General features: G+C 42.6%; 1 protein-coding gene across 1 annotated transcript in view; it reads right to left on the reverse strand.

Annotated features, from left to right (window-relative positions):
- KHDRBS2 (KH RNA binding domain containing, signal transduction associated 2) overlaps positions 1–20112 on the reverse strand; it is a 510624-nt gene that overhangs the window by 303567 nt on the left and 186945 nt on the right. Inside the window, exon 4 of the mRNA XM_084812352.1 lies at positions 15370–15516. Within this exon, the coding sequence (XP_084668478.1) occupies positions 15370–15516 (147 nt within the window). The remainder of the gene's footprint in view (positions 1–15369; positions 15517–20112) is intronic.

The following is a 20112-nucleotide window of genomic DNA, read 5'->3' on the forward strand; positions in this document are numbered from 1 at the left end:
ACTGTAGGTCTGAACATATTCAAAGCATATATTGTCTCCAATTCAATTGTCCAGATGGCAAATCATGTTCTGACTTCCTAGAGTTTGTGCTGTCTCGGTGTTGACAGCCAATGTCCATCACTATCAGTGTGATTACCTGTCCTGTATAAGTATTACTCATCCTAGAATAAGATTCCCATTGCAAATTACTGGAGCTGGTATGGCATCCCCTGTGGTAATGCCCCAAATTCTCTAACCATCTATTATATATCTAATTTATGTAGTCTGAAGGCATTTTTTTTCCTGGCCTGAAATATGTTGCCTCCTGTATTTCCAATCTTTCCATCCAGATGAAATTCTGTTTCTTGCATTCCATTTTCCTATTTGCCAGGTTAGTACATCTTGATTTATGAACAAAAAAGAGTGAAAATACATAGGTAACAAAGTGTTCCTTTAAAACTCACATCATTTACCATCATGTGTTCAACTACAATCTTCTCATAACTTGCAAGTTTATATTGTTTTAGAAAATTATCTGTTCTTCCCCACTATCTGTAAAAATGAGCCCAGAGATTTATCCATGAATGAATGATGTAGCTCGATCAACTGTGGATGGAGGGATCAGTCTCTTTCTGATGCATGTCACTTTTACATATTTTCACTCATAAGACATTCCATCATATTTCTGCATTCATCTGGAATTTTTGTCTTAAACAGCTGCATGAAAGTCTGCATTGAAATACTTATTTAAACATATACTTTTGGGGAACAATGGGGAAAGAGAGAACAAGCCAAAACATACTCCTGGTTGGGTTAAATAATTGGCCACAACATTATTGGTTTCAGCTTGGAACAGAATGTTCAAGCAAGGAGGCAGGAGTCAAATGCTCAGTTACAGCACAGACCGCTAATGTGACTCATTTTCTGCCACCTTGCGGCATGGCAGGCTTGCAGCCCCATGTGGAGCTCAGTCTTGAAGCCATCCAAGATCCCTTAAGGGGATCCTCACCCATGGGGGAGCAGGGAGCCCCATCCCATTCCCCCTTACAAATGGATCCAGCCCAATGCCTTTCATGCATGCACAGTTGTGACTTAAAGGCAGTTAGCAGTCATACTCATTATGCTATTCCAATCAACTATATACAACTGAAATAATATTGGGGAAGGTGAAAACCCTGTACCACTGTGCCAATTCATGTGCAGGTAAAATTCCTTCCAGTCATGTTAGCTAGTGACTAACTTCCATCCACAGCAAGGAATACATTACTTTGGAGTGGGTGGATGGGGAAGTTTGGGAATGCCAAAGCTGAGCCAGAGGCCTGTATATTCATGGGCTAGAGCCTAGAGGTGGACCAGAGGGAGATAATTTTCCCTCTGGTCCAACCTTGTAGCCCCATGCCCTGCTTAGCTAATCAGTGCCCTAACTGGCTCCCGATCCTTCCTCCACTGGGCGGGAGTCCAGCAATGCTGCAGCTGAGTAGTCGCAGATTTCTGCTACTCCCCTCCTTCCTGGGACGGTGCATCCCACAATTTTGCTCCCACATAAGCAGGGAGCTGTTTTTCCTTTCTTTTTGAAAACACACATTTCTGTGTTTCTCTTATATACTTACATTTTTCTGAAAAGATGAATTTCTGAATGTATTTTATCTCAAAAGGCACATTTTAATGTGTTCTTAGATATCTATTTTTTGAGCTGAGAAATGCGGCACAACATTTGGGGAAGTACAAACTCCAATGGATTTGTTCTCCAATGGATTTGTTGCATCTCCCAGGTAAGAACTCTGTTCTCACCTGGGGGAGGCAGACGCAGACCAAGTCAGTTTGTATTGGGATTTGCAAATATCAAATTCCTTAAGTGTCCCTGCCACCAATCCCTGCTTGCTCCTTTACAGAGACATGAACAACCCTCCTAAGCTTACTATCTAATTATTTTTCACTACCCCATCATTCGACAGAAATGGGGAAAACTTTACTCAGTCCCAAAGGCAGGAACAGGCTTTTGACTACACAGAGAGGATTTCCCCTTCACCCTCATGTCCCTGACTATTGGACTGAGCACTGAAGCTTGGGAGAAATAAGCAAATAATTGGCTGCATATCTGTGTGAGCCCAGTACAGAAAACAAGATGAAATCTTGAGATGTTGTGGAATAGTATCCAAACATAGCTCAGAATTTTTAAAGGTTGCCTTCAAGTGCAGACCACTGCAGCCTCTCTCTCTGCACCCTTCTCCTGCTTGGGTCAATTTCCTGGCTGGGAAAAAGGCTCCCGGCTTTCTTCTGCCTCCGGTATCAACCAGCCCCCGAAGCACTCTCCCCACCCTTCCCTTTTCCTTACTGTCAAGTGGGGAGTGGGGAAGGCAACAGTAGCAGCAGTGGTGAGAGCAAGAAGACTTCCCCCACTTGAATGTAAGGAAAAGGACTAGGTGAGGAAGGTGCTTTGGTTGCAGGGGGTGGGGATGGGGTGGGGGTGCAGGAATAGCTTGGCAGGGCAGCACAGATAGGCAGTGAGGAGTAAAGGGTGGAGCATCTGAGTCACTCATGACTCCTCTGGACATTTCCTGGTTGTTAATGTTGTTTTCTTTTATTTTTTTAGCTTTTTTCGGGGGGGAGCTAAAAAATAAAAGAAAAGGGCTTTCCTAAAGCTCTAGAAGCACCATTTTTGCTTGCAACAATGCGGGACTCTTTGAACTGAGGCTTTTAGCCCAGCAGCAGTTCCTGAATGCTCAGGGACCACATGATCTCACATACTCTCCTGGGCATTCTTGGAAGTGTTGCCAGGCTGAAAGCACCTGGGCCATTTTGAGAGTTAAAAAAACAGAAATAAGACACACACCCTGCTGACCACCTCCTACACTTACAAGGTTAACAGAATCCCTCCTTCCCACTGAGAAATTTCTCCCTGCGAAGAAAAATCAATGACTCACTCTTTCGCAGGGAGGGAAGAATTTTGCAAAAGTAGAGCGCAGGGTTCGGCACAGCACTAATATACATATCACACACACACACACACACACACACACACAGAGAGAGAGAGAGAGAGAGAGAGAGAGGAATTTCACTATTGAATCAGATTTCTTTTTCCAAGAAGAGATAACAGAATGGTGCTGGCAATGGGCATTTAGCATCAGATAAACCAAAGTGTTTGAGGTGAAAACAAAGTTTCTGGTCATGGAAAGAGATGAGTTCCTTGGGATAACCAAATAGCCATGTGAAAACAAGGCTATCTTTAAACAAACTAATACATCCACTGAGGTCCAGAAACAGATGGAACCTGTTAAGCCAAAGTTCTCATGCAGGTAGAAAACAGCATCACAGGGACCCATACAATTTTATAATCTGTACTGTAGCAGCACAGTCAAAATCCTGCAGCAAAATGGGATGTCAGATTTGTGACTCCAGAAAACAATTTTCAAAGGCTTATATTATCACCGCTATTAACTATACATGCCTTCAGCTTGGCTCACAAGCTGTTACCTTGTATATTGTTCTCTTAAACTTCCGGAATAAATGTCTTCCACCAAAGCCAAACACTAAAACACACACACACATTGGAATAAGCAGCATCCAAGGTGCCTTCTGTGTCCAAGCTGTTAAAGTGTGAATAATTTCAGAGAGAATAAGATTTAGCATAAATCATAGCAAAACTCACAAGCTGCATCAAGCTTAAACCTGGCATATTTTGCGTTTTCACACTGACACCTGCAATTGTGCTGTGTATGGTTATTTCTCAAAGGTGTTTCTATCTCTCCTGGGCCAAAAATGATATCTAGGCTTTCTGGATATACGGATCCCTTGAGATTGCTTTTCTTCTGTCTTTTAACATAGGCAGAACATTTTGATCTATGATTCATAAGTCATATGAAAGCAGAATCAGACTACTACTTTATCCACTCTTGCCTGCCAAGAGTGTCAGCAGGAGAAAATCTTCCTTTTTCTGCAGGTGGTTTTTACAGAGTCTACAAAAATAGACTCTGCAGAAACATAGAAACCTGTGCTGCCATGAATGTAAGAAAGCTGAAGAAGACACAGAAACAACAACAATCCAGAACTTTTGAAATGCAAATGTAGCCTGAATGAAGAGAGGTATAGACAAAGATTTCTTAGAGCAAAATCCTGTCCCTGTTTATTCAGAAATAATCTAATCCTTCTAAAAGCTAATTCGGGCTACCCACAATCACCAAATCATGTGGCAATAAATTTAAGACTGCCATAGCCAGTGCTTTAGGCTACACGCACATTACCAATCTTTGAGTCTGACCTTCTCTCCTTTTCCAAGAGAAACAAACATTTTACAAGCATGCTGCATAAGAAGCAATGAAATTATAATAAAGATTATCAAATGCAATGAGTTTGAAATTCATATTCAGAAGCAGCTACTTGTATCTACATAACATGCAGAATTTATCTATGCTAGATTACCCTATTCACCCTGAGGTAAACTGAGATGATGTCACTGGTTAAGAACTAGTTTTGCAGGATGGTCATGGTGAGGGCTGGCCCTGCTATTAGGCAGAGTAAGGCAACTGCCTCAGGCAGCTGATTTTGAGAATGATGAAAAGGTAGCAAATCTGATAGTGATTGAATTTATTATTGTTGTATTTTTGAGAAAGGGAGAGGTACTTGTAGCATTTTCCATCCTTGGGTGCCAAAATAATTTGCATGTCCTTGGCCACCTTGACTTGGAGAGGATGGGACACCATTTGCTACTCCACCTCAGGCAGCAACATTTTTTGGACCAATTCTGATGAGCATATAACCATCTCATCATCTGATGAGCATATAACCTGTACACTGATGAGCCATCAATGTACAGAAGTACATATGAAATCCTCCATTATATGCAACAGATACAGCCATCTTAAAAAAAAAAAAAAATCATGCTAGATATACAGTCAACACTTCCAGGGATGAAAGTGGCCAGAGATATAGAAGAATGAAATTCAGAAACAAAAGGCCAGCTGTTATGGGAAGCTTTTGTTCATCCCCAGAAGCTGAAGGCAATTTCTTTCCAGAAGCTGCAACTGAGGCTTAGCTGTTTCCACTGTGGAGAAACCATGGGATTGCACACCACAATATATGCTTCTTATCATCCACATTCAATTGCAGTGTCCTTGATCTGTCATCTGATGGGAAATCTGCACACTTCAAAGAACTATGTATGAGATAAACTAGTAAAACAAACAAAAGTAAATCCCTAATGCTTCATAGCATTTCATATGTGGTTCAGTTATTTATTCAGGATCAATATGTCACAACTCCCCCCCCCCCCCAACACTTCCAACCACCAATGGCAAAAATATTTTCAGTCAAACATAATGGATAAACAATAGGCCAGCTCTAATAGTTATTATTTCCCTCTTAAATGGATTCCTCAGTGTGTTTGAAGTGTCTTATTAAGGGATTGCTTTCATTGATTAAATATGCCCCTGAAAAGGCCTTAATCCACTTAAATTCCAGAATATCATGATGAGTTTGCACATGTGAAGAATTGATATCACCTTAAAGCAGCTGAACAGCTAATTCCAGTCCATGGATATATATGTTATTATGTTCTGCAAACCCTCTGAATATTGCGCTTTTGTTTAAAATTGCATTTGGTTTCTTTGTCCCACTGTTGGATTATCTTATTGTAACTGGCCTGTACTTTTATTTTAATTAGTTGGGTGGTGTTGTTCTTTAATTGTTTGACAGATTGAGATTTTTAACTGTACTATATATTTTTAATGTTCTTTTATGTGAGCTTCCTTGTGAGGATTTGGTCCTAAAAGGCAGCCTATAAACAATTATATAAACAAACAAATAACTGATTTGATCATGATGCTGAGTGACAATCCAGAGAAAATGTAGGGCAGATGATACTTTTTTTCCAAGAAAATGTCTGTTGGCAAGGCTTTCAGAGAGTTTCTCTTCATCTAGTCTAAGAAGAAAATTCTCATCATTGTGGATTTTGACTCTTGATTCAAATTTTCTCCCTCAAAATGTTATCAGTTAGACTCTTCGTATGAATTGGAGCATATATTTTCTAGGGATGTATGAAACACCTACCTGGCTCCGTGCCAGGCAATCCGTGGGGGGGGAGGCGCTCCGTCCCTCCCCCCAGAATCCTTGAAGGGGGGGAGGCGCTCCGTCCCTCCCCCCAGAATCCTGCCTGGCTCTGCTTCACGGCCAAGCCGTGGAGCCGCCGGCCGGCTCCACCCACCCGCAGCCGGACATCCGGCCGCTGGGCAGCCCTGCAGGGACGCAAATGGCGGCTGTCGTAGCCGCCACCATTTGCGTCCCTGTATTGAGCCTTGATAGGCTACATAAATATTTATGTAGCCTATCACGGCAGGGGGGAAAACCCCAGTGTATGCAAATGGCGGCAGCCACCGCCATTTGCATATGCTGGTTTTTTTTTCTCCCCTGCCGTGATAGGCTACGTAAATACTTATGTAGCCTATCACAGCAGGGGGGAAAAAACCCCAGCGTACGCAAATGGCAGTAGCCACCGCCATTTGCGTACGCTGGGGTTTCCCACCCCTGCTGTGATAGGCTACGTAAATGCTTACATAGCCTATCACGGCCTCTGCAGGGATACAAACGGCATCCCTGCATTTGCCATGATTGGCTACGTAAGTATTTACGTAGCCTATCACGGCTGAAGAGGAGCAAGCGAATGGCAGCCGCAGGACAGCTGCCATTTGCACAGCAGCGCGGACGGGAGCAGGTAAGTGCTCCGTTTCACGCGCCTTTTGTGGGGTGGGGGCAGTGGGGACTTTGTCCCGTGTGCCTTTCGTGGGGTGGGGGGGTGGGGGCTTTGTTCCTCGATGGATTTCGGGGGGCCGAACGCACTGGCATTCGGCCTCACCGAGATCTGTCGCGGAATTCTCTGACATACCTAATATTTTCTAGGGATGTTGGAAAGTCACTTACCTGTTCGCGGATTATGTTGATGGTGGGGGGGGCGTTCCGTCCCTCCCCCCGGAATCCTCGCTAGGGGGGAGGCGCTCCGTTTCTCCCCCCTGGAATTCTCCGAGGCTGGCTGTGCTCCACGGCAGCTCCGTGGAGCAGCCGGCCAGGCCCGGCCAGGCCAGAGCTGTCTGCAGCTGGATTTCCGGCCGCAGAGGTCTCTGGGTAACCCCCCCAAAAAAAACCACGTACGCAAATGGCGGCGGCTACGGTCACCGCCATTTGCGTTCCTTATTTTTGCCCTCTTAATCTACGTAAATATTTACGTAGACTATGACGGCAAAAATCAAGGGGAATGCAAATAGCATAGCAGGCGCTATTTGCGTCCCTTTTTGATTCCCCGTTTTAGCCTACGTAAATATTTATTTACATAGGCTAAAACGGGGAATCAAAAAGGGACGCAAATAGTGCCTGCTACGCTATTTGCGTTCCCCTTGATTTTTGCCATCATAGTCTACGTAAATATTTACGTAGATTAAGATGGCAAAAATAAGGAACGCAAATGGCGGCGGCCGTAGCTGCCACCATTTGCGTATACGGTTGTGTGTTTTTTAACCCACCCAGCCATGATAGGCTACGTAGGGATGGGGGAGAATTTCTCCCCGAAAGTTTGGGGGGCCGAGTGCCAACGTATTCGGCCCCCCGAAGTAGTTTCGGGGAGAAATTCTCCGCACCCCCCCACCCCCGCGGGATGGGACTTACCTTTACCGAATGTCCCTCCCGGCGGCAGGTCCCGGCGGCGGTTCGGCAGGTCTTCATCAGGGGCGGGGGCGGCAGCTGGTCTTTCGACCGGCTGCCGCCACCGCCATTCCAATAAAAGTAAAAAAAACACAACGCCCCCGTGATAGGCTACGTGACGATTAACGTAGCCTATCACGGCTAGATTTGCAAAGTCAGCCATGATAGGCTACGTAAATCGTCACGTAGCCTATCACGGGTGACTTTAAAAAAAAAAAAGCGCGTACGGCTAATGGCGGCCCCCATAGGGAGCCGCCATTCGCGTTCCTTATTTGGTCGCTGTAGTCTACGTAAAGATTACGGAGACTACGGCGAAAATAAGGGCAACGCTATTTGCGTTGCCCTTATTTTCGCCGTAGTCTACGTAAAGATTTACGTAGACTACAGAGACCAAATAAGGAACGCGAATGGCGGCTCCCTATGGGGGCCGCCATTTGCGTATGCGCTTTTTTTTTTTTTACGTCCCCCCTGCCTGAATTTCGGCTGGGCGAGGATGGAAGCCTCCCCCCTCGGCCTGAACTTCGGGGGGAGCAGCGAAGCGCCTCCCCCCCACCGCGAAGCAAGCTGCGAGACCAGGTAAGTGGCTTTCGTGCACCCCTAAGGCTACGTAAAGATTTACATAGCCTATCACATCGTTTTTTTTTTAAACCTAATCATGATAGGTTTAAATCATCACGTCTTTCTTTCTTTCTTTCTTTCTTTCTTTCTTTCTTTTTCTTTCTTTTTTTTTTTCTTTTACAAGAGGGGAAATGGCGGCGGCGGTGGCACCGGAGCCACCACCGCCCAGAAGATCTGCCCCAGGTGAGTCTCGTCCCGGGGGGGATCCGCAGGGGGGCGGGGGGTGGCAGGCCGTTCCGCCACGGAGTTCGGGGGGCTGAATGCACTGGCATTCGGCCTCAGCATGATCCGTGGTGGAATTCTCTGCCATCCCTAATATTTTCTAATGAATGTATATGCAACAGGGAGCAAATGTAGCAATGGAAAGCATTCCAGTTTGATACATACAGCCAGAAACGTAGAGCCAAACTAGACATGACATTAATGAATGAGTCTTTGCTTTTAAGGTGCAGTTGTTGTTGTTTTTTTGGTTTTCAGTATAAACAGCATCTACTGGGTGGGAAGTGAGGGCTGATGATCAGAACTGCAGAAGGTGTGGAGGAGGAATTTCACCCTTTCCTCCCATGCAGTGGTCCTCAGGCAATCTGAAAGTACTTTTGCATTGGGATGAAATCTCCCATTGGCGCTAATGGGAGATCTCCCCACAAAACAAATACCTACCAACTTCAGAAGAGTTTGGCCCTTAGATGTGCAGCCTGAAGTGAACTGTTTTGCATCTAAAAGAAATATAATGAATGAACCAGCCCTGAGGTTTAAAAAATTGTAATGCAAGCCAATGAAAGTGATTTATACTTTGATTACTTAAACATTTACATTTATTCTAATTTAAATAAATTTGTTTTGAAACTATGCCAAGCCCAGGAAACAAAGTTTGCTTCATTGGTTTCAAGTGTAGGAGGAAAATATATACAGGTATATAGATTGCACTGATTGAGCGAGACAAGAGAATGAGCTAACGCCCTCTCTCTACATGACTGACACTTGGAATATACTTTGCTTTCAATGTGGCCTCACTGATGAGAGTTGCATGTCACACACTATGTACAGTCTCCATTCCAAGACAGCAGATACGCACAGTGGTAGCACAAGCTGTAGAAATTGATGTCATACCATCTTCTCACACTAGTGGCAAACTAAAACCTAAGGTGAGGGAATACTGTGTCTTCAATGAATGCACAGAACATCTCATGAATTAGATGGAAATTCATGGCTCTGTGTGGGTCAGGAACAATATAAAACATGTCCACTGGTTAATGTAGGATTTCAAAAAGGCCACAAAGTTCCACACACTGGAGTTATTCAGCCATATATTGACTTCAGTGCATTGCAAAATGTGAGAAGGAAATGACCCTGCAACCAAGAGGCCATAGCTTAAAAGATTTGTCAAGCAGTAAATCCCTGACAAGTTAAACTCTGACTAATGCAGTGGTAGAATCTCTAATCCAAAGACAGCACCAAAGTAGTGCTCTTTGAGCAACAATTAACCTGTGAGCCGCCGCCAGCACTACCTAGGGGCTAGAAAGGTTCTCTATGATTTTTTTTTTTTTCACAGCACCATTAAAGTGTTGGAGGTAAAGATGAAAAGAAAATATTTGGAGACCAAAAAAAGCACTTGCCTTTGACTTCTTATTCAATCAATTCACACCTGCAAAGAGGAAGTTGTCTAAAGGGTCCAGATGTGCTTTTCATTAGCATCATCGCTACCTATGCATATATGTACTTTGCAGTAGATGTGAAGATGGTGCTAATGAGCCAGTGTGCTTTCAGTTCCTGATGGCCCAGTCCATACGTCAGCTTTCCCCAACCTGGTGTCCTCTAGGGGCAAGGAGATTCAAAATCTGATGATATCACTTGACTTCACATATTTTGTATTCTAGTTATTAAGGGGGAGAGAAGAGCAGAAGAGGCAGGGCTGGTATTTTTGGTGCCAGTCATGTGCCTCCCATAATAACATGTAGTTTCAGCAGCAAAGTCTACTGTAGCAAAGTAGCTCTCATCTATACAGTATATAAAAGATTAATAGAAGGCAAGCAACTCACTATCACAATAAATAAGGTTTTTATAAACAGCTAAACCTCATAAAACAGATTAAAGATGTATTGTAAAAGGGGAATAAAGGTCAAATTGTCCAGTACAAGCCTCTGCAAAATGGACCCTTTGGCATAAACTTTAACAAGCCAGTTAATAAGAGCTTTCTTAGTGATATTACAACTCTGAAATGAAGCAGTGAGGGATAAAACTAGTAAACAACTCATAAAATACAGTTGTTACTAGTTTGGGGTGATTACTGCTGCAGTAAACCAAATCCTAAAGACTCTAACAATTTGTGAGGGCTTAAAAAATCTCTAGTTTATCTTTTTGGGGTGCACCATACTCATATCAAATGATACACAAATCACAGGCCATGAAAACCCAGAATATTTAAGACACATTCTTAAAGGGAAGGAAGTATGTGTGATGTTACATGTGCATATATTATGAATGTGTGGTTATATATGTGGACTTCTGTTATATGGCCCTGTATTTATGATGGGTATATCTAGAGTGAGAGTGGAATGAGTGACAGGAGTTATGGTGTATTTGCAAATGTGAGATGATTGGCTGAGTGAATGAGGGGGGTTAATTTGTGTGATATATAAACAGGGAGCTGTGCTTGTGTAGTTCAGATAGAGATAGGGTTTGTAAAAGACAGGGTTTAGAACAGATGGAACTAGAGACAGGGATAGGATCTTTGGAGAGTGTGAAGAGACTGATTGTGAAGAGATAAACTGTGGAGAGAGAGAGAGAGTGACTAGGATTGATGTGTTAGAGAGGATATCCACAGATAGCTTTTAAGCTTAATAAAATATATCTTAATGTTGTATTTAATAAAGTTTTCTTTGTTTCATAAAATCCTACACCTACTGCTTGTGGCTACAAAAGGGTAAAGTAATAAAGGGAATAATAAGGTTAGACTTAGGTCAGTGCGTCCTCACAGCTCACAAAGTAAAAGGGTTGGTTCTGAGGTAAAGGTCCTGGTGGCAGCATTACTGCGTGTAGGGGAAGCTGTGGCCTGCCATGGGAAAGGCCTTATAGAAGAGGTATTGTCACTGATAATAGGCAGGAACACCACAGTACGAGACTGCAACACTAGTGCATAGTTAAACAATGGAACTCTTTACCACAGGATGTAATGATGGTCACCAATTTGGATGGCTTTAAAAGTGGGTTAGACAAATTCCTGAAGGAAAAGGCTATCAATGGCTACTAGTCCTGATAGCCATGTGCTCCCTCCAGTACCAGAGGCAGTGAGCCTATGTATACCAGTTGCTGGGGAACATGGGTGGGAGGGAGCTGTTGCACTCATGTCCTGCTTGTGGGTTCCTGATCAACAGCTGGTTGGCCACTGTGTGAACAGAATGCTGGACTAGATGGACCCTTGGTCTGATCCAGCATGGCTCTTCTTATGTTCTTAGTTTTGTACAATAAGACATGGTTCATTGGACTGACATTGTTATATCTAAACCAGCAGATCATCTAGAAAAAAATACTGTCTTAATTGCTTAGGGCCATAACTCACACAATCTATGTGCTCACCAGTGTTTATCAACAAGGGGCGTTTAAAAAGCAGTTTAGTATATGGTCCAACTGTCCCTATTTACTAAGGAGAGTCCCCATGTTCTGCCACCTGTGCCAGGTAAATCACTGTCCCCGTTTTGTCCCTATATTTGCCCTTTAGGAGTCCCTCGTTAAACTTTTCTTAACAAAATTCCTAGAGTTCTCCCACTCCCTGGGTCTCTAAAAGTTAAATCCCCAAGTGGAGAGTGGATGCAGCTTGTAAGGTCTAAAGACTTAGTAGCATGCACATGACTGCTAATGCGATGCTGGCTGGGGATGATAGGAGTTGTAGTTCAGCACAGCTGAAGGGCACCAGGTTGAGAGAGGCTGCTGTAGGTAGCTCCATCCTGGTAGGACTATGCTGGTTACAGACAAAGGCTGGTCTGTCACAACAGTATGAGAGACATAAATAAGAAGAAATTTGTTATTAGTGTGAGATTACCATTCCATGGCAAGTAATGCTTTTTTTTAATGGTGCAGTCAATAAATGTCCATAAATGAATATACTCTGCATATTAAGACTTCTCCAATTCTACTGTATGTTTACATTCTGAATTCTAATTCATATTGATTTAATGGATTCATCCTGGAAGTTTTATACTAGGGCTGATAATTAAAGTGCTCTATTTTGACAAAGTCAATAATTGCACGCGCGCGCACACACACACACACACACGCCTCTCAAGGGTCCTCATTTAACTGTAACATTCTCCATGCATTGATGATGTATGTTATTGAGCTCCAGTTGAAACTAGAGCTAAATTTAGAAACTAGAGCTTGTGTGAATGCTGCAGTACTCAGCCACCACAATAGGATTGCAGCTGAACAACAAAGGGATAAAGGCACATTAATGTATCAGGCACCACCACTAGGTGCTGGCCAAGGATGGCCCAGTTCGAGTAGTGCAGACTGATAATGCTAGAGCTGTATGCAAATAGCCTTTTGAAATTATCCACCTGATTTGTGGGCAGAGAAATTGAGGGGGGGGGATTAAATTCTCCAGTAGATTCTCAGGGGTGGGGCTCACCATTAGCAGCAGAAGTAGCTCAGCTTCTTTAATTTTTCCCAAGTTCTTCTGTTTTATTTTTTGTTTTTGCTGCTGGTGGATGCAAGTGGCAGTGGCAGCATCAACTATATTGGCAGCCTGGCCACCATTTTGCAGCTCTCCACACCTGGTGTTAACCTGGGTCGCTGTGGGGAATAAACGGTGGCTGCCACACAGACACATGCACCCACACACGATATGGTAGAGACTATTCTGAAGATTCTGTGATGGCTTTCTTCTGGGTCAGGGGGCAGAATAGGGGATCTCAGGAATTTTCTCAGAGAAGTGTCCTCTGAGAAATTTCTGCTCAACACTAGATAGCACATGCCCATGCTTCTTTTTAACTATATTACTTTGGGTGGGGCTTTGAAAATGCTTTGTTATTGGTGGTTGTACAGTCCCCCTGATATGATATGTCACAATGCTGGAATGCTACCAACAGTATTTTAAAATATGAAAATCAGGACATGTGTCACCTACCCTTCACCACTTGACATGTGTCATGTGCCTGATAAAAGCTTTCCAAAAGTGCATCTTTCCATCTTGGCGCCCTCTATCCCTACACCCATTATTCAGTATTACTCAGTATGTTATTCAGTACTGTTCAATGCATGGAAGTGACATTTCACAACTGCAACTGCATGGGGCTAGTGCAGCAAATCCATGTTTTGCAATTAATCTGAAATATGATATATGTGGCTTGAAATATGTGGGGAGTATAATTTAAATTTACCAATGAACTCTTGAGATAGGATGTTGCAGATATCTACATTTTCTTCCTTCATTTTAGAGAACAATGTCCTATCACAACTTTTTGGTTTTGTTCATGCCACCTCTGTCCTAGAAAGGCACACCAGAACACAAAGTGAAACTCTGAATCTAAAAATGGCATGGAATAAACTGATAACTTTTAAGGAGCTGTGAAAGTGACACGGGAATGGAATAAAAATAAATCCTATTTAGATGTCTTCCTGACTGGCTTATTTGGCAAGATCATTCACCATGACTCTACAGACCTGCATAAATGAGATGCGGGGGCGGGTGTGTGTGTGTGTGTGTGTGTGTGTGTCTGTTCTGATGTATTTCAAGATAGAATTACACAAACATTTACCAAATACTGCTTATGGAATTACATAACCATTTACCAAATAGAATCACCACATTTACCAAATAGCAGCCACTTTTGCAAGCAAAAATGAAATTCTCACACATCCCTAATAGAGGCAGTATAGAAATATAATAAATAAATAAATAAATAAATAAATAAAACTGGGAAGTATGGGATGTGGTAATGATTGGATTACTAAGACTGCAACTTTATACACACTTACTCAAACACAAGTCTCTTTGGACTCAATCGGACTTACTTATGAATAGACACATATAGGATTACACCGTGAACATCCAGAGGCTACAAATGACCACTAGCCTATGTGGATTGAGCTAGAACTAAGCAAAACTGGTTATTTCACACACAAAAAACCCTATCCTGCCTCCAAACTGCACCCCACTGCTTTGATGATTGCATGATGGGGGTGGGAATGGGGAGCAGACTATGAAACAAAAATGCTCACCCATTCACAATGAAGGCAAGAAGTATTACCCTCACACTGATTTGGCTTTGTGGCATCTTCCTTTAGTCAAATCTGATTGGTTGCATTGTGATGTGACATCATCACATTGCCTATGTGGTGCCTAATTGGCTATGATTGCCTAATAAAGCTACTTCTGTTGTTGTTGTTTTAAAGGATGCCAATCTTTCATGCAAGCCTGATAAGGGGAGAAAGCAGCTATGAATAATACTCAGCATGCCAAGATAAACAAAGAACATGTTTCACATGTGTGGTTCCATGTTGTTACTGGCTCTGTCATTTTTCTTAACCTCCTCTTTCCTTATTGGCCATGCCTATAGTACTGGCTATTCATTTTCCTTGATAAGTCTGAGACTCTTGGGTAATCTTCTAGATTCTTGTTCTCAAAGTTTCTTGCTAACAATAACCCGCTTTCAGGTTCATCTGCTCTGGGTAATGTCCCATTCTCCAGATTCATTGCCGTTGCTGCCTCTGCCGCTGTCTCCTCCCCCTCCTCCTTCCTACAGTCTGCCCCTGCCATGTCTGGTGAACCAAATGTAATCTCTCTGAAACAACAATGAACTAATCTGTTTGGACCCATTTCTTCGATATCTCTAGACTTGACTCATATAGGACCAGTATTAACAGTTAGATCACTAGACTTTTAATAAAAAACAATTTTAATGTAGAATATTCAAGGATTGTACAAGTATGTAATATTATTCAACTGGTGGCCATGACTGTGCTGGGAGTGGCAGTGTGTGTGTGTGTGTGTGTGTGCACAAGTAATAATATGTATGATTTTCAAGTGCACATCTTAATGTAATAGAATGATAGGCATGTATATTTGTAACAGCACTGTAAGACACTTACTGGAACAAGGAATTTTTTAATTTCTTCCAAGGCATGACTCATCCGTGAATATGCTTCCCCGGGTGGGGCAAACACTTCAATTAATACATGTAGTTCATCACTCAAGTGTGCATATTTGGCTTCCCCACTCTTCCTTAGTTCTTCTTCCTGTGGAAGAGGATATTTTTAGAAATAAAAATCTATTTGCTTTGCATTGATTTAGCATTTACAGAGAACATGACAAAAGGGCATAATCTAGGCAGACTTTCAGCAAAATGAGGCCCTTTGAGAAACAAAACATTCTGGTATAAATTACTTGAAGATCTGAAAATCACATTTGAGTATTTGAGTGAAAACTAGCATAATTAATATCTACAACAGATTTTAATCAGCAAAGAAAAAAAAAGCGAAATAGTTCATTGGAATGTGCTGAAATTTCACGATAATGCAGCAACTCCCATTGAAAAGAGGAGGTCCTGTTCAGATTAGTTTTCCTGGAGCCGCTGACATGACAAACTCTGTAAACTACATTCTAAGGTATATAGAATATCATCCTAATCTAGAAAATGGATCTGTGTGAGGAAAAGGTCTTACAAATGAAGATAGGGCCTTCTGGCTGTGATCCTGCATGCACAAGGTATGTGACATTTGAGGGGGAAAAAACAGTCAATGCTTGTGAGGTGTGCAAGTGCTGTCACATTTGAAAATTGTAGCATCATCAGTTGGGGTAGGTGGGATCATTTGCTTGAGTGAGCTGAAGTAGAAAATGTGTTATAAACACTTACAAAAAAAGAAATATTAAACATTGCTTTCAATAAAGAGTTTCTTTGTAATGCATTGGGAACCTTATCTATTGTGCGGCTCTCTTTTTGTTCCTGTATTTTTCTATGTCTGTAATTGCTCCTCTCTATTCAGATGGGATGATTCCAAGAATGTACTTCCCTTCTTGATTATCAACTGTCTCCAATCAATAAACATTTCGACAGAGGAAATCCCTGCACACAATAATACCTTCTACACAGCCTGCTACTCTGGATCATGGCCTATATGTCACAGTGTGTGTTTCCTACAAGGTGGTTCCATCCAGAAACTGCAGACACTGTTTGATATTAGCAAGGTGCCATGGAAGATATACAGGGCACATCAGTCAGGAAGCTGGACGATAACTTTATTGCTTCTCTTAAACAAGAACAGAACAGAAACAGGAAACTCCTTACTTTATCCAGATACAACTAAGGCTAGATCTTCACTAGTGCTTTTAGCAGTATTGGAGTGCACTGATAACTCCTAGAGCACATTACGCATTCCATATACTACTTTTCTAGCATGATTTCCTGCTTTTTATTCTGTATTATCCAAAATACCACAACAGATGTCATTGTGTGTGCTACAAGGTATAAATGCGCAAGAGAGATATAGCATCACCATGATGAGATCATATCGATATGACATGAGGTGTGTAGATCTGCCTCTACTCCAGTAGCACCTGCCAGTGCCACCTAATGCCTCAACTACATAATGACACTATCCATGCATTTCCCCCCTTTGGCTTAAAGGAACAACAAATAAATATCTGTGGTCTGTGGTTAAAAACTAACTGTGAACAAAGGAGGACAGAGCTTCCTACTCCAATTTTTCACTACAATATTATGGTCTTATTAGATAGCTTCAGCAACTACTTTGGAGTAAATGGGTTAAAATTATAAACTTATTTATCTTGAAAGATTCTTGTTTGTTTATTTGAATCATTGCTATCCTGCTTTTGGACTTACCAAAATAGTGCTCAAAGCGGCACATTCATAGCCCAATGAAACAATCAGCCATTTCGGGCACAATCCTATGGTTGCTAGTCAGCGGCTAGACAGCCATAGGATAGGTTGGTTCCTGGGAACCGACCTCAGAGCCCATGCTCTGAGGTCGGTTCCCAGAGAACTGACCCCCATCCCCTCCCGTGCTTCCTCATAGGGAGCACTGATTGGCCCTGCACGCTGTGCTCGTAAGAGCAGCACAGAGCAACGAAAATGCGGCATTCCCAGGGGCGGGACGGAGAACTTGGAAATGCCGGTATGACACATCTTACGTGTCATTCTGCCACCGCTTCCTGCACTCCGAGGTCCTGTGGCTAGACAGCTGAAATCAGCTGTCTAGCCCTGAGAGCAGGTTGGGGGGAATGAGGAGGAGATCCGCTCCTCACCACTCCTCCCACCCTGCACTGGATAAGCGATCTCCCCCCTCCAGGGTCGGAGGCAACCATTGATCCACATAGGATTGCTGTCTCCAACAATTAAATGTCAAAGAAACAGAAGCACCATAGGAGACAATTGAAACAGAGTAATCTTAAAATATCAACATTAATAGAAAGTTTAGCTGAACAAAGTTGTCTTCAGCTGGGAACTGAAGGCAAAAAGAGAGGAGGCTAATGAACCTCCCGCAAGAGAATTTATAACTGGGAGCAGTTACAAAAAGTATCCCCACGCACATCCTGACTAACTGCCTAGAGAGCTTTGGCTATGGGGCAGCACAGAAATAAATTAATAATGAGAAATAATAATAATAATAATAATAATAATAGAAGTAGTAGTAATATATAACAACAACAACAATAACTTACTATCCACCTATGTAGGGACACAAAGAAGGGCCTTTCCATCAGATCTTGGGGTGCAGGCAGGTTGATGTGGGAGGAGAAGTATTTTAGTTCCAATCATTCTATCAGTAAAATAGGGAGTGATGTGCCTTCTCTATATATCCTGGGAACATAGAGTCATAGAGTTGGAAGGGACCTCAAAGATCATCTAGCCCAATCCACTGATTATGCAGGAAACACAGTACTATGGATTTCTTTGTTTGTTATCTTTATTTCCCACTGTCTCCTCCAACAAGCCCAAGGTGATGTATGTGATCCTCCTCTCCTCTCCTGCTCACAACAACCCTATGAGGTAGGTTAGGTCAAGAGTCCAAGTGTGGACTTGAACCCAGGTCTCCCAAGTCCCAGTACAATACTCTAACCACTGCACCACACTGGCTCTCACAACCCAAATAGGTAGTTATCCAGCCTCTGCTTAATGACCTCTAACAAAGAAGAGTCCATCACAATGCCAGGTAATACGTTGCACTGCTGAGCATCACATACAACACTATTCCTTATTGAGTGAAAAGCTGTTGAGGTCCTCATATTTTGAGCAGCTTAGATTTCAATCTCTTCAGTCTTCAATAGACTTTGGCCTAGTTAAAAAATATTTCTCACTCACAAATAAATGATGTAAGAACCCAAGACACGCTGATGGACCAACACAGGAATTTTAGTCTATATGGCTAATTGACCCCCCCCCCACACACACACACACAGAGTAGCAGGGGTGCTTCCAGATTTGAAGGCTTCATAGGAAACTTGATTTTTGTGTTGTTTCCTTTTGTTGAACAGCAAGTCTGCTCTTTGCCCAATCTACATGGAAAATGTATTGAGAAGTGCTTTCTGGTTATATCCAGAATTTCATGAAATCACTTCATCCATCAGTGGCACACAAAGCAAGAAAAGCAGAGTATACACTTCCTGAAAACCCACTTTCACAGGTCAAACTGCACTTGAAACTGCCTTACTTTGGGGTTGGGTGGATGGAGTAGAACGGAATGTTATCAACCACATAGATGCTGCTCAGAGAATGAGAGAGGCTTGTTCCCTGCCCATGTCCATGCTCCCCTGCTCAGGGAAGTTTAATGGAAGAGATGAATTAGGTCCCTGTAGTTTACCCCACACCTCTTCCCTCTCATCCACCATTTGTCTTCAGAAGTGCACTCTGCATGCTGACATAGCACCAAAGATGCCTTACTGCATTATTGCAGCCCTGTTCCCTTCACCCTTGGTCTTTGTACCATTGGAGTTACAACATGAGTTACTCTTACCCAGTACAAGTCAACTATGAGTATTACAAATCCAAAACAAGAAGGAGTGTGTTAATGTGATATCACACTATTGTGTGATTGCACTATGGCTACATTGTGAATTTACAGTGTAGGTGTTGTTTTAGTGACCCTGAAACACAGAAAGCACAGAAATGCAAAGGGGCGAGAGTAAAATAGCTACTGCAATATAGTGCAAGGTAAAAACAAAGAGCAGAGAAGGAAAGGGGAAGTGGCAGAGTGAACCAGAGCTATTTTGCAATAGTGCTACTGCGAATCATGCACAACTGCTCTCTTTTCAACAGAGAGGAGATCTGGAACTACAAAAGTGTTCCCCCTTGTAAAATCAGATCTGGGAGGTGCAGCACAGGCTCAGACACTCTTCTGTTGTCACACACAGTGGTGGTTGCTGGCAAGAATCATCTCACTCCCTTCATTCTCCACCCCCCCCCTTTCTCTTTTGCTTACAGTCCAAGAACTTTGGCATGATGATCTTGGGGCCAATAACAAATCCAGTGACCAGAACTCACATTTGTGTGCCTTAAAGAAACAATGAGTGTTTTAATGGTTTGTTTCAATTAAAAGTATTTTAAGTTTGTGCAGTTTAGCGTCAGCAAAATTGCATCGATGAGAATTGATTTAAGGTGCATTCCTATCCATGGTTAGATAGGAAAAAAAAGTCTTACAACTTCCAGCATCCCCCAGCCATCTGGGAATTGTAGGGAATGCTGTGAGTTGTAGGACTTTTCTTCTGTCTAACCATGCATAGCATTGTACCCTTAAAGAGAAATAGAAATTTAACTCTGAGCCAAGACTTTCTAAAGATCCTTCATTCTCCTTTCTTCCCTCTGTGAAGCACAGCAG

This window comes from Heloderma suspectum, chromosome 1 (assembly GCF_057233095.1).
Source record: "Heloderma suspectum isolate Gila_16-S chromosome 1, 16-S_ref, whole genome shotgun sequence".
Lineage (NCBI taxonomy): Eukaryota > Metazoa > Chordata > Lepidosauria > Squamata > Helodermatidae > Heloderma > Heloderma suspectum.